Genomic DNA, 14360 nt, shown 5'->3' on the forward strand with positions numbered 1-14360 from the left:
TGATTAATGGGACAAGAAAAATTGAGACCAGAAAAACATTATGGAAGGCACCAGACAGAAAAAAATATCACCACAGACTTCAGTTATGACATTTAAAGGTGCCTTGCACCATATCCTGATCCTATGGCAAGATCATAACTAAGGTTTTATTAGTAGAAACAGCATCTTTCAGGTCCAATCTAGGTTCACCTGTTTTACCTAGTTAAAACATATTATTCATATATCTAGTCAGTACACAATAGAAATTTCCCCATACTTTATAGGTATGTCGTGATAAAAATCCTATGTAATAAAAGGGTGATAAGCAAATCTAACGAACAGCAGAACGGCCGGTCGCTATGATGCGCGCAGACCACCGGGGGCAGACACTCAATGCAGGAGCTGCCCCCTAGTGGTCAGTGCACTCGCACAGGGGGAGCGCTGCTCAGCCAGAAGCTGGGCTCATGGCTGGTGAGTGCAGCGGCGGTGGTGGGAGCCTCTCCCACCTCCGTGGCAGTGCTAAGGATGTCTGACTGCCGGGTTAGGCCCGCTCCCCATGGACATCCCCTGAGGGCCCCCAGAATGCGAATGGGCACAGGTGGGCTGAGGGACACCCCCCCCACACACACACTGAGTGCACAAATGTCATGCACTGGGCCTCTAGTGTGTACATAAAGGACATCATTATACTTTTAGTTGCTTAAGGCAATTAAATGTAGTGATGTTTTTACTACTTTCACACTATGGAAATATTTAGAATGCACAGGTATGATTATACTAGTTATATTACTTATTTTCTATAAAAGATGGTTGGTGTATATAAATATTTTAAGCTCCTACGATTTTTAAAGAGAATCAAAATAGACAGTTTCTAACATGTTATAAAATATGCAAATCTTTAAAACTTTAACTGAGATGGTTGTTAAATTATAGTAATTTAAATATTTATTGAGAGGCATTGAATTTAAATAATACTATAAAAGTGTAGAGGACAAATTTAATGATGCTAACAAGTATTTAATACAATGGCTATTTAACATGGGTTGATTTTTACCAATTTAGTAATCTAAACCAATATTCTAAGTTCCACATTTTAGCTTTTTCTAAAGATAAACATGCAGAAAAGCACTTTTCCATGATTTTCATGTTCTGGTTTGAACTATGTTAAGAGCTTTTCCCTAATTCGTGTCGATTGACTGTTTGAATTGACATTTTCTAATTGTTTCATCTGTTTCATCTTTTCCACATGATTGCAGAGCTCAAATCTCAAAAGAGATTTCACATCTGTTCTCTGTTCTCTCACTTGTCTCGGCCACACAGAAACCACATTATAACAACCCCTCCCCAAAAATGTACATTGGGGATGTTGCTGTTTCACTTGTAAAGTTTTATGTGAGCCACCCTTAAGTCATCCAGGTTTGCCTTAGCTAGTTATGTACCGAGCCCTTCGGTGGACACAGCTGAGTTTTAATCACCTCAAGTTGCAAGAACAAATGACTGGTTCTAGGTTAACAAAAGTGAGTGACTAATGACACTTTTCTCTCTCTCAAAATACAAGATTCATTTTCTTAAATTCTTCAATTGGATCCCTTTTTAGGCTGCCTATATATTTCAATGGAGTGTTACTGCTTATATAGTTGAACTTACTCCTAAATGGAAATACTTTTGGATAAGCAGGTTGGCCACCCTACTGATGACTCGATTTAAATGCTAGCCCCTACACAACTGTCACATGAATTCAGGGCAGGGAAAAACCCAGATGCTCCAGAAAGCACTCCGGGATTATCTTTATAATTAACATGTGAAAGCATGTCTCCACTTTTCAACTTAAAGCATTGCTTTCGCTCATTGTTCCTGTTCCCACAACAGTGTTCTAGGAAAAAAATTTTCCATGAAACACTTTTCATTAAAAAGAAATAAATGAATGCCACTAATATGTCCCTTCCAGGCAAGCATTTCTAATAACATAGAGACATAGATGCTACACTTAGACATACCATGTCATTATTTTGAGTGATGTTTTTCATCAAATAGTCCAAATAAACACAAATCAGCCAAAAAAACATAAGGGTTAAAAAAAAACAACCTTGTAACTTTGCTTTACTATTAAAGTTTTTCCTACTGCCCTGGAGCCCTCCGAAGTCCAAATTAAGGGATTCAAGATCAGGGCTGGGTGTGGAAGTATACTTTCTGTCACAGTTATAATTTCATAAAATTTTAAAGGACACTCATTTCTACCCCCCCCACCCCAATCTGTCTTTGTTCATTTTTCACATAGGTCCTTGGCTATTAGAATATAACATTAACTGATTGAATCCTTCCCATATAACAAATGTATATGCTTTAACTGTCAACATATTTTAAAAATGTTATCTTTATAAAGCATTATATTTTTTATTTTTCAATTATAGTTTACTTACTGTAAATATTTTAAGATGTTTTTTATTTATTTTAAAGAGAGGGAGAGCTAGAAACATCCACAAGAGAGACACATCAATCTGCTACCTCATGCACTCCCCCTACTGGGGATTTAGCCCACAACCTGGGCATGTGTCCTGACCTGGAATTGAACCAGTAACCTCTTGGTGCATGGGATGATGCTCAATCCACTGACCCACACCATCAGGGCTGCTGTCAACATTTTAAAAGATATTTTTCTTTCTGAAATTTTCCGAACTCCATGCGGGTAATAAAATCTCAAGAATTTTAAATGTAACCTTTTTATAATTTCTGCAACTACCTTACCATTATAATATTTACAAAATCTTTCTACTATATCTAAGATTCTTATTTTTCTCTTGATGGATATATATACACACACATACACACACACACACATATACATACATATACACCAATCAGATGCATGTATATATTTAATGATTTCAGATTATCTTAGAATTTTCAGAAACAATTTAAAAAATATATATTTGGTTCAGAAAAAGTATACTAAGAATTACCTAAAATTTTAAATTCCTTATATGACAATGAAAAAAACTCAATAAAATTATTTCACTTGCAGATGCCATAACTATGTCTAATTTAGCTTTGTTTTATACATAATAGGTAATTATGAAAGAATTTTAACTTCATAAGCATGTGAAATACACGTTATAGTGCATGTACATGATGAATTAGTGAAATTTAAAAGATGATTTTTTTGCACACTGACTTTCCACTTGGACTTGAGATGGTATTCTTCCTATTCTATATAATATTACTGCCACCCTGTGGAATAATGAACTAACTCTAAAATTCCAGATACCCACATCCACAGAGATGATTGCTATGCCCTGCTCTCATGTTTTCCACTTCTTTAAATTTACACTTCAGATTTAGCTATAATTTTAGGTAAAGGAAAAATAAAGCGATTCCTTGGAATATGCACAATTTAAAAATCAAGGTAAACTACATTCCCAATTATGTATATTTTTAGAGCTCTTTTCTTATTAGTGCATTTGGATGGTCTTAAATAAAATGACACACAAAATAACTCAAAATCCTTAATGTGTACTCACACAAGCTATGTATTTTATCTAAAGTCTCAAACAAATTAATTTAAACCAACTCTATATCAAGACAAAGTCAACTTTTATAAAAAAAAAATTACTTATGCTGCATGGTAAATTTATAATCACAATATTAGATTCATGTAACAAATGCAAACTAAAAACTTTTCTAAATAATATAGAAAATTTGCTAAATGTCCCTCAACTAATTTGTGTGATTTTCAACAGGCTCATGTTTCAAAATGTTCACTTCTGTGAGGTACATATATGAGACATATACTATCATAGATGGCTTTGAAAAATATTTTGATAATGCTGGTGCTCAGATCTTTAACAGAAATAATATGGGAAAGTAGAGTTAAATAAACATTGGATTAGGTTAAAACAGTTCCAAGATTACACTATTTTATCTATTGTATCTATTTTAGTGTCTTATAAATAAATGGAAATAAATATTTGTTAAATGAAAAAAAGCCCATTGTCAAATGAGTGGTCTCAACTTCTCACCAGAGGGATCTAAGACATATGTCATGCTATCTGACATGTAAAGCAATTAATTATAACAGAGCAGAGCCGAAACAGGGCTCATAGCTGTCTTGCATTTTGTAATCTGGGCAGTTTCATTATATCATGGTAAATTCTTAACCTTTTTTTTAATGTTATTTAGACTTGCTCAATAGAGTTAAACAAACTTTTGCAGGCAAAATAAAATATACTTAATTCACGTACCACTTATTTACTGCATTAATTCCTAAAGAATAAAAAAAAATTCTCATAACCCTTGACTCATGTTTAGTTGTATAAGCATAAGCATATGCATAGAAGCAATAGTAATTTAAGAGTGTATTTAATAAAATTAAACTAAAAACAAACATCAGTCCTTACTAGCCTCAAACTTTCATAATTGGCCTTTAGTTGTTTCAAAAACCAAATTTTCTCTGAATAGAGAAATTATAATTCCAATAATATAAAGCTGATATATCAAGTCTGCCTTATTTGATCAGAGAAAACTTTTAATTAACAAATTTTGTTATTTGAAATACATTACTGATTTGTTTCTTATAATATGCAAATGATTTATAACTTTATCCTACAATACAGGACTTCTGCTAATCTCTTTATTTTGTTTTGTTTGTTGAAGAATAAAATACTTGTCGTCAATTAAGATTTTTCCAAAGCCACAGGGTCAAACTATTTTAAAAAATCATAGGAATTTTTCGTTTCCCAGCAGAACACAGTTACTGGAAACTGTCACCTCGACAATTATCAGTTACCCAGAGTTCAAGTTTAATTTGCATTAGGCAAATCTCCAAGGAATAATGGAAATGAAACTATGAAGAAAGAAAGCCAATAAAACTAAAATAAAAACTTCAGCTATCGAAACATATTAGAGAAATGATGTCAGAAATGCGTTTTATTAATTTACTATGTGTACTAAAACTTTTGGCTTTACGCCTATAAAAATAAGAGATTGGACTGAGTATTTTAGAAGAAAATTTTGCAGTGGTTTCCAGAACGTACAAAGATCCCAGAATTCAGAGCATTTGAATAACCCATATCTCTAGTTTTATAGTATTATAAAGTATATAAAAGTGTCCAAATACCCCTTTCACACTTTATTTTATAAAGCCCAATGATCTGAAAGGTACTTGCAGCCTGCAAAATTTTGACAGCTGAGTTTCATCCATCTTTGTCTGTTAAAGCTGTGGGAAGCATGTCCTTCAGTGGTAAAATCCTGTAGTCCTGGGTGGGCAATGATGACTGGCATAGCCACAGGGCTGCCCAGGAGAAGAGAGAGACAGAGGACCAGCCAGGCACATTCCACATAAGGCTAAGAAATGTGGACTGTAGAGCATTTAAACTCTTGACTCTGTCACTTAATAGCTGTGAGACTTTCAAAAAGTTACTTTAACTTCTCAAATTTTGAATTTCTAATTTCCAAAATGGCAATGAGGATGATAATAAAAATACCTTTATCATATGATTAATCCAGTTGAAAATAAAATGATACATGCAAAGCATTTATATTATATGAAAAATGGTGAGCTCTGTACATATTAGCTACGGTAATGAAGATGATGGTAATTATAACAACAGTAACAGTGATGACTAGAATGTCTTCTGTAGTCAAACCATCAGAATTCAAAGAGATAACGTTTCCCATTAGTGGGACATTAGCCTTTCATGCCTCAAAATGAACTTAAAATTCCTCAAAATAATACCTTTCTAAAGGAAAAAATTTGGCTCACTCTCTTACATTTAACAATAAGCTCTAAATAAAAGAGTTTAATATTGTCTAAATGTCATTTTGTTCCTAGGAGATATGTCTGTACGGAATTTCCAAGGGTCTGACAGAAGCAATAATTTAATTGATGTTTGTTGGATTTGTTTAAGTTAACAATATGAAACAACTTTAAAAAGAAAAATGAAATGCAATAGTCATCTACTTTTATCTAAAAGAATCAGATATTTATTTTTCTCTCATATCATATATGTGGGTGCATAACACAAATACATGACTTGGGATTATGATGATACTTTTAATTTATAAACAACAATTATAATGAATCACCCTTACATGATCAGATTATAAGGAAGAAATTTTGAGTTCCCCCGCCTTCTGCCTTCATTTATAGTACTTTATAAGGAAAGAATAAGTTACAGGCCCGTTGCATTTCCAAGCAATTTGTATCTCTGCAAAGACTGCTGTCAGCTGAGATATCAGAAAATAAGCAATATAGTGATTTATTTCAGATGTTATTCTTGAGTAAAGCCAAATACTTTACTGACACTAATAATGAGAATCCTCATGAAAAACTATGTGTTGGACTGATTAGGGTCAATGGAAAAGTGCCATTGATACAATCATTTTTATATAAACTTAAATCCTCCCTACTTATAAGATGATGTGTAAGAATAGACCGTCAATTTTACTCCACATTCCAATTATAAGACAAATATTGTTTTAAGTGACTTCCCATTAAAAGAACAAAGCTATGAGTTTCTCCTGACATTTATGAATTTCTTATGGTTTACCTCAGGTACATATGTATTGCATATTTACTTATATCTTGTATATCAGTAATCATGTAGCAACTACTGTGTTTCAAGCACTGTGCTAACCACTAAGGTTCAATGGTTGGCTTATAAATTAACAGAAACCCTACCTTATAATAGAGGGGAGTTCAAATTAAAGATCGAACAAATACATTAGTAAAATTAAAAATGGTAATCTGGGAGAAAGAAAACAGAAAGGAAAAAGGATGCTGACATAGAGAAAGCTAAGGGAGTTTCTGGGGGAAGGGGCCACTCTAGAAAGATTGGGTGAGGAAGACAACTACAGAGATATACTGTAAACAGAATTGTTCATCTATCAATAAGGCAGCCACAGAAAAAGGAGAACGGAATGCCTTTTCTGATATGAAGTTTTAACACAAACAATGGGCAATCCCAAATGCAGGTGATACAGTTCTACCTAGAAATTACTTCAAGTGCAGTCTCTATACTCTAAGATTTCTGTTATATTTTACACTTTCTGCTTAATTAATACTTAACCTCATTTTTCATAAGATTTGTTTTAGATATTAAAGATTATAAAATACATAAAGTAATATTACTCAAGACTGAAGGAAATATATCCTAAATAATAAAGAGCTAATATGCTAATTGGGCCAGATGGGGGAATGACCTTCCAGAAGACCAGTGGGCGGGGTCAGGGCCGAGAGGTAGCGGGGGCTGTGAGGGCCAAGACAGCCGGGGTTGAGGGGGCCTACTCTTGTACAAATTTCATGCATCAGGCCACTAGTCTGATAGCATTTTCCTTAGTTTAGGTAACTGTCAACATTAACTTTATTCAGAAAGAAACAAATGTAAATAAACCTGTTAAAGAGGAGGACACAGTCACAAACACATGCACAAAACCTGCCTTTGATAATCTCTCTATTGGCAGGGCCAGTCTTACAATGCAATTATTGCTTTCAGCTATCCAGTAACTCTGGTATAAAATAATATATTTGATTTTATCAACAAGGTATAGTTCCTGTTCTAACGTTAAAAATCATTTGGAAACTGTTGAAAGTGTCTTTTTTTTTTTTTTAGAAAAGTTTTATTACAGATATTTTAGAAGCAGTGCATTTGTTAAATAGTATTAAATAATTTTACACATCTGGCCCAGCCAGTGTGGCTCAGTGGTTGAGCATCGACCTATGAATCAGGAGGTCATGTTTGGTACCCAGTCAGGGACATGCCAGGGTTTCAAGCTCAACCCCTAGTCGGGGGCATGCAGGAGGCAGCCAATCAGTGATTCTCTCTCATCACTGATGTTTCTGTCTCTCCATCTCCCTTCCTTTCTGAAATAAAAACACATTAAAAAAATTTACACATCTGAATGCTCTCATTATCATATGTTTGAACATTCATTCTAAAGGCTTTATTCTTGCCTGATGAAGTAGCCAGAGAGAGACAAGAGAGAAGGCAATGAATTATTTTCCATGAATAATTTTCCCTACCATCTGTTGAAAAATTGAAAATTTTCACTGTTACCATATAAAACACATACACAGAGTCAGCCATTTGTGATTTGCTTTAAAATTTTATAGGGTATAGATTATATCTCGCTACTTTGGATTTCATAGAAAATTAGGACATACTTTTTATTTAATTTAAAAAATAATGTATCTATTGTCAGATGATTAAATTTTAGAGCTATTCATTCTTTATTTTGGAAATTATTCCCCATCTATCATATGCTTTTTTCCACTTGTTCTCATTAATTTACTACTTGTTTTGAAATACCCACTTTATTAATTTTGACTGCCTTTCATTTTTTAATTCTGAGAAGTAAGCTAAGAATCAGAGAGCAATGTTCTAACTGGCAAGACAAGCTTAAATGTGTGCTGTTAAGCAACCCCTTTGCTATTCTACAGAAGGGCCACTATCTTAATTTTGCTGGGCCTGGAAATTATCTTTCAGCTCTGTGTCTGGTTTTACTTTTCTTTATTCATTTGTTTGGACTCTCTGATAGAGTTCATTTTACTTCTGGCACCATTTTTAAGGATGTCTCGTACACATGGGTGAGCCCTAAGGAATGGCATTGCAGCAGGTAAAGATTAGAAAGCGAATTCATTTTAATTTGAAACAGCTGTGTGAGGAGATTAACATGGATTTGGTTTTAAAGCTGTACCTATCTATAATCCCCCAGAGTAATACATTTCACTAAAGAACCCAAACATTCTGTTCTGACTCTCAAACGTTTTGGCCTCATTAAATTGTGCTGTGTATCTGTAGCTTCATTCATCAGTTCTCCCGATGCACCTCATCACACCTACCTGGGTGCTCTGAGTGATTTCTGGTGTCAAGTGGATGAAAAATGATTGTAAATGACGCATTTAGCAGCCATATTAATGTCAAGCAAGAGGCTTGGGAGAAAAATAGCATTCAAAGAGTAGTTTTCAGATTTTTTAAAAAAAGCTAATCAAACTTTCTTCATGACTATAATTTTGGTATTTTTAAGCTACAAATGAACTTCTTGTTTAAAGAGCATATTTTAAACAAAGTTATAATCAAATATAGACTTTTAAGAGTACTGAAAATGTATATATCTAAATCTATCAAATTTCACTTTTACACATTGGTCATTTGAAAGATCATATGGCTAGTGAAATTCTGAGTTGATAATTATGTAACAAATATTAATTGAGCAGGTATGGAATTGGTCTATCACACATATCCTTAGATGACAAAGATAGATAACTATTTTCCATATCAGGGTCTGTGGGCTGCAAATGCCTAGGACAGGGTCGGTAGGTGCATGGAAGATTGGGAAGTTTGAATGAGGAGAGGAAGCCAGAAAAGATTCTTCAATTCATCCACAACAATGTGAAGATGGTGGGAAAAAATCTCCCTTATACAGATACATACTATTTTTAACATATACAATTGACATAAATAATTAAATATGTAAATGCTATTTGAAAAAAAATGCAAATACTTTCAAAAGTAGACCTGAATTAAAAGTGTTTGTTGGTCATCATTTATTTTCATTTAGTAGTTACAGAACATAGCAATACCAGGAGATGAAAATGTGTTTGTTTAACAAAGTTTTCCCATGTTAGAAAATAAGGAAACTATTGAACTTCAAGAACATCCTAATTATTATGTTAAATAAAAATAAAATTTACTTAAAAATCATATAAACTAAGGGTAATTACTGAATTTTCAAAGTTGCTTTGGTATTGACAAAAGATACGTGTTTTTAAGAGAAGTGCATGTCCTTAAAGCACAATAGACAATATATTAACAGAAATTCAGCAGTATTGCATATGAGAGGTTCATTAGTTTTACAAAAGTAAATGTGATATGAATCATTTAACATGAGGTGTAGCATGTCACAAAATGCCTTTGTTAAAAAAAATGAGCTTGGCAGGTGTGGCTCAGCAGTTGAGCATTGACCTATGAACCAGGAGAGCATGGTTCGATTCCTGGTCAGGACACATACATAAGTTGAGGGTTCAATCCCTGGTCCAGGTGCCTATGGGAGGCAAATGATCAATGTTTCTCCTTCACATTGATGTTTCTCTCTCTTTCTCTCTCCTTCTCTCCCCCACCTCCACTCACTCTAAAAATCAGTAAAAAAATATCCTCAGGTGAAGATTAAAAACATTGTAAAATTGCACTCACTTTTCTGTCTTTGTTGTATTTGGCAAATATCTCCTGGGCTCTCTCCTCCCCTCCATCCGTGAACAGCATGATAATCTTATTGCAGTTAGCTCTGGAAACATTATACTGTAAAGAAAAGATATATATATATATGTATATCATTCATAATAAAAGGTAGAAATATAAAGCATATGAAAGAGCATAAAGAGGATGCAAGTAATTAGTAAAATATATGCCCAATATGTTTATCCTAAGAACTGGTTCCTGGATCAGTCCAGGCCCATCCCCTCACAGAGCCTTCCCTTCAGCCCTCACCCCCACCCCAGACATCCATAGGCCCCAACTTCCTTCAGGTCTTTGATCAAATGTCACCTTATCATTGAGAACTTTCCCAGAAGCTACATTTTTAAATTGCAATCTCCCTCCCAGGCTGTATTTCTTCACAGCATTATATATTGGATATTGTATTTGCTTGCCCATTGTTGGCTTTGCATAATTAAATGTAAAGACCATGAGGGCATGAAGTCCTGTCTGTTTTTGTTCAGTGTCTTTTTCTTGCCTAGATAAGTGCCTATTAGAACATAATTTCTCAGTGGTTAATTAATAGATTTTAAGTAATAGTTATGTTGTCATTCCCCCCCTATAATTTAAACCAGAAACAATATTAATAAAAAATTGTTCATACCCATTCACATATATTTTTAAACCATTTACAAACATTTTTCCTCCCTTCCCTCCTTCATCCTACTTTATTTTATTAACTTTACGTTGCTGAAATTACAAACTCCTAGTTGATCCCTAACACCCAATGCTCTTTCATATCTTTGTAAATGTTCATACCTATTCCCAGAATAGCCTCTGCTATGTTCTCTCAACCTGCCACACATATTCTAATCCTGAAAGACTCAATTCCTAGTGTAAATCTCTTGAACTTTAAGGTCCCAAAAGAGTCAATCATAGGAGAAAAATGGATGAGCACCAAAAGACCCCTCTCATGAATTTAATTTAGGAATATGGGCTTTTTTGAGGTCTGAAACAATAATGTCAGTCTTTTTACTATTGTAAAGTGTGTTTCTGCATTGTGTTGAACTTAAAATTAATTTATGAATGCTCATCTTCTTTCAAAATGCCAACCCCCTAGCCAGCCTAGTAGTATCAATGGAGATATACCTAATTTATAATTTTAACTTTCTGATAGCCATGCTAAAGAAAGTAAGAATATCTGAAATTAGTTCTAACAATATATTTTACTTAACTTGGTCATCCAATATATTATCAATTAAATATGAAATCAATGTAAAAATTCTTTAGATAACATATACTTTTACTTTCACAATAAGTCTTTAAATCTCAGTTCAGACCAGGCATATCCTAAATGCTCAACAGCATATATGATTGTGGTTACCATATTGAACAGCACATTAATCTGGCCCTTCATATATATATATTTAAATCATTAATTATCCTTCACTGTTTAAGCTGTTGGAGGGCAGTGCTCTATCTTATTTTTTAAAAAGATAAACCCCATTTCCTGTTGGACAGGCTAAGAAAAACAACATTTGTTTTATTGATGAAAAAAATCCTGTTTCATAAAAATCTCACCCCATTGACTAGGCATTAGAAGACTGGCAGTTAAAGCTTTCATCCAAGCTTCGTGAAAACACAAGAACTGACTAAAACAATTTGTCCCATTCAAACATGGTTCTTGTCTTTGAATATAACTGTCTAAAAATTTGACTATCAAAATACTTTGTGAAAGGTGTTGAAATCCCTTAACTAAAATTAATTTCCCTAATGATTTGTCTTTTTATCTGTATATTAAAAATGGCAAAATGAATATGTATTTAAAAGATTGTCTCATAAAAGTGATAAATAAAATTTCTACCACAGGACTTAGTTTCCTTAAAGCTGCAGAGGTATTTTATCACTGAATGCAAATATCAATGTAGCTTAGCACACAGGGTGCTGCTGATCTTTGTATATTGGTACAAATAAAGTGATAATAGCCTTTCCCAGGAGAGAGAGATTAGGACACACGAATATGGAAATACAATGTTTTGTTTTCGACATGATTTTTCCTAGAAGCAGTCTTCTCAGGACTTTTGATAAAGCAAAGTACATCACAGCAACTTTTCAGTGCATTTGCAATAATCTAAAGAATCACACAATCACACAATCACTCAGTCACAGGGTTATGCCTGACTGGCTTGTAATGAATTAAGTAAAATAAAGAACATGACTATTTCAATACGTTGATTTGCTTTAATATATTATTTCATAACCTTCTTTGCGGTATCCCTGCATGGCCAGTACATAGAGCAGCATCTATGCACTCAATAAAAAAGTTTTAAAAATTGCATCTCAATGTATTTGGTAACATTTTATGAAACACTACCTGAAGAATAATTCAAATCTGAATTTAAGGCTTACTATGGGGAAAATGATATGTCTAATTCTATTTGATGCTTGCTTCAGTGATCTCAAAGGTAAACCTTGCAAGGATTTACAGAAAAACAGGGAATGGCATTACATGATAATAAGAGGACTAGAAGTGTTTGAAATAACAAAATGTGCTTCAACTGTGAATAAGGCAGGCCGTGACATTTGGGAAAGTTACTTTAAAATGAAGAAGTGCATACCTAAGGGACACGTGGAAAGCAGAACATTTGAGATTTACTCCAGGAATGACTGAGACATATTAAAACTCCTTTACAATGGTGGTAAAGGCAGCACCAGCGGCCAAGAGAAGTACAGTTATATTTTATCAGCAACTAGCAATGAATCTGGGAGTTAATGCGGCCTCTCTAATGAGACTGCCTCTGAAATCCTACATTAGGCTTGAGACACCTTAGCATTTCACAAGTGAAACCTGAACAAGAGGGAAGGGAGCAGCTAAATGAGCAACACCGAGAAGAAGAATGAACCTGCCAATCTGGAAAACTCGATTACTGAGATAAATAATTATTAATTTTCAAAATTATATTCCTTTTCTATAGAAAGAATATATCTGAATCTAATGGCCAATTACATTTGAATTTCAAAGTTTTAAGTTGTCATATTTTTATTAATGAACATACATCATTTAACAAACATGCATTTTTACCAAATATAACTTCCCTTCAAAACTGCAGTGCTGAACTGCTTTGCCTTTCCGTCTCCTTACTTACTTATCTAACAGCATCTAATAGTCAACACAACTGAAACTGAGCTCTTTCTGCCCTCACCTTCCCTCTATCTAGATTCCTGTGCCGTTATCTACTTAGTAGTCTTGTTAAAAGAACTTAGAGTCACCCAAATCCCTCTTGCCACTCAGCAGCCTCTTTCCCTGGTCCAGTTACCCTGTCACTCCTAACATCTCTTCACACTATTCCAACACCAGGATTCCCACCATAGCTTAACCTCAAACACTAGTTAGAGCATGTCATTTCCATACCATTACCATTTGGTTGGCTCCTAAACACTCCAATAACTGACAATTCATGGTCTTTCCATTTCCATCACTGCTCCTGTATTGCTATGCCCCAGCCATGGCCAAACAGCCCGCAATTCTCGCAAGGTTCCATGTCGTCTGGCAATTGTCCATGCGGTTCTTTTTATCATAAATGATTTCCCCTCTCTTGGCTACCTACCTAGATTCTACTCACTGCTCAAAAGCCTGTTTTCAAGGAAAGGCCACACCTTCCTGATCCCCTTTGGGTAAGTTGAGTTCCTCCTCCATGCTGCTCCAGAAACACACTCTGAATGCCCCGTGATGGCCCTAACTCATTGTACTGGGATCATGATTAACTGTATGCTGGAGCTTCTCAAGAGCCGATGGTCTGGAGTATTTCTAGAATTCCAGCTCTGGCACTGTGACAGGAAATTGTGAGACACTCACAAATATTGACCGAACCAACTGATCAGACTCTCAAAACCTGTTTAGAAAGATTCACTTAGGGAACATCAAAGTCAAATTTGAAGAAAAGATCACCTGTAAGGGCTTTTCTGATTCAGCAAATACATTAGGAATTATCTGCTGATTCTGTACTAGCCATGTACTAGTTGTTAATTATAGTAATCATGATCTTAACTCCAACACCAGCCCAGCAGCTTATATTACACATGAGGATTACTGTGAGTCAGATACTCTAAACAACCCTGCCCACAACCATATGATGTACATGTGATGGTGACCTACACTGTATAAGAGAAGAAACCAAGGTACAGAGCGATTAG

The 14360-nt window shown here is 34.4% G+C and overlaps 1 protein-coding gene across 7 annotated transcripts in view; it reads right to left on the reverse strand.

Moving 5' to 3' along the window:
• The window catches only part of CACNA2D1 (calcium voltage-gated channel auxiliary subunit alpha2delta 1), a 395226-nt gene that overhangs the window by 69963 nt on the left and 310903 nt on the right, over positions 1-14360 (reverse strand). For all 7 annotated transcript variants that reach the window (XM_059712160.1, XM_059712158.1, XM_059712164.1 and 4 more), the window contains exon 12: positions 10167-10271. In XM_059712160.1, the coding sequence (XP_059568143.1) occupies positions 10167-10271 (105 nt within the window). The remainder of the gene's footprint in view (positions 1-10166; positions 10272-14360) is intronic.

The sequence above is a fragment of the Myotis daubentonii genome, chromosome 10 (genome assembly GCF_963259705.1).
Source record: "Myotis daubentonii chromosome 10, mMyoDau2.1, whole genome shotgun sequence".
In the NCBI taxonomy this organism is placed as follows: domain Eukaryota; kingdom Metazoa; phylum Chordata; class Mammalia; order Chiroptera; family Vespertilionidae; genus Myotis; species Myotis daubentonii.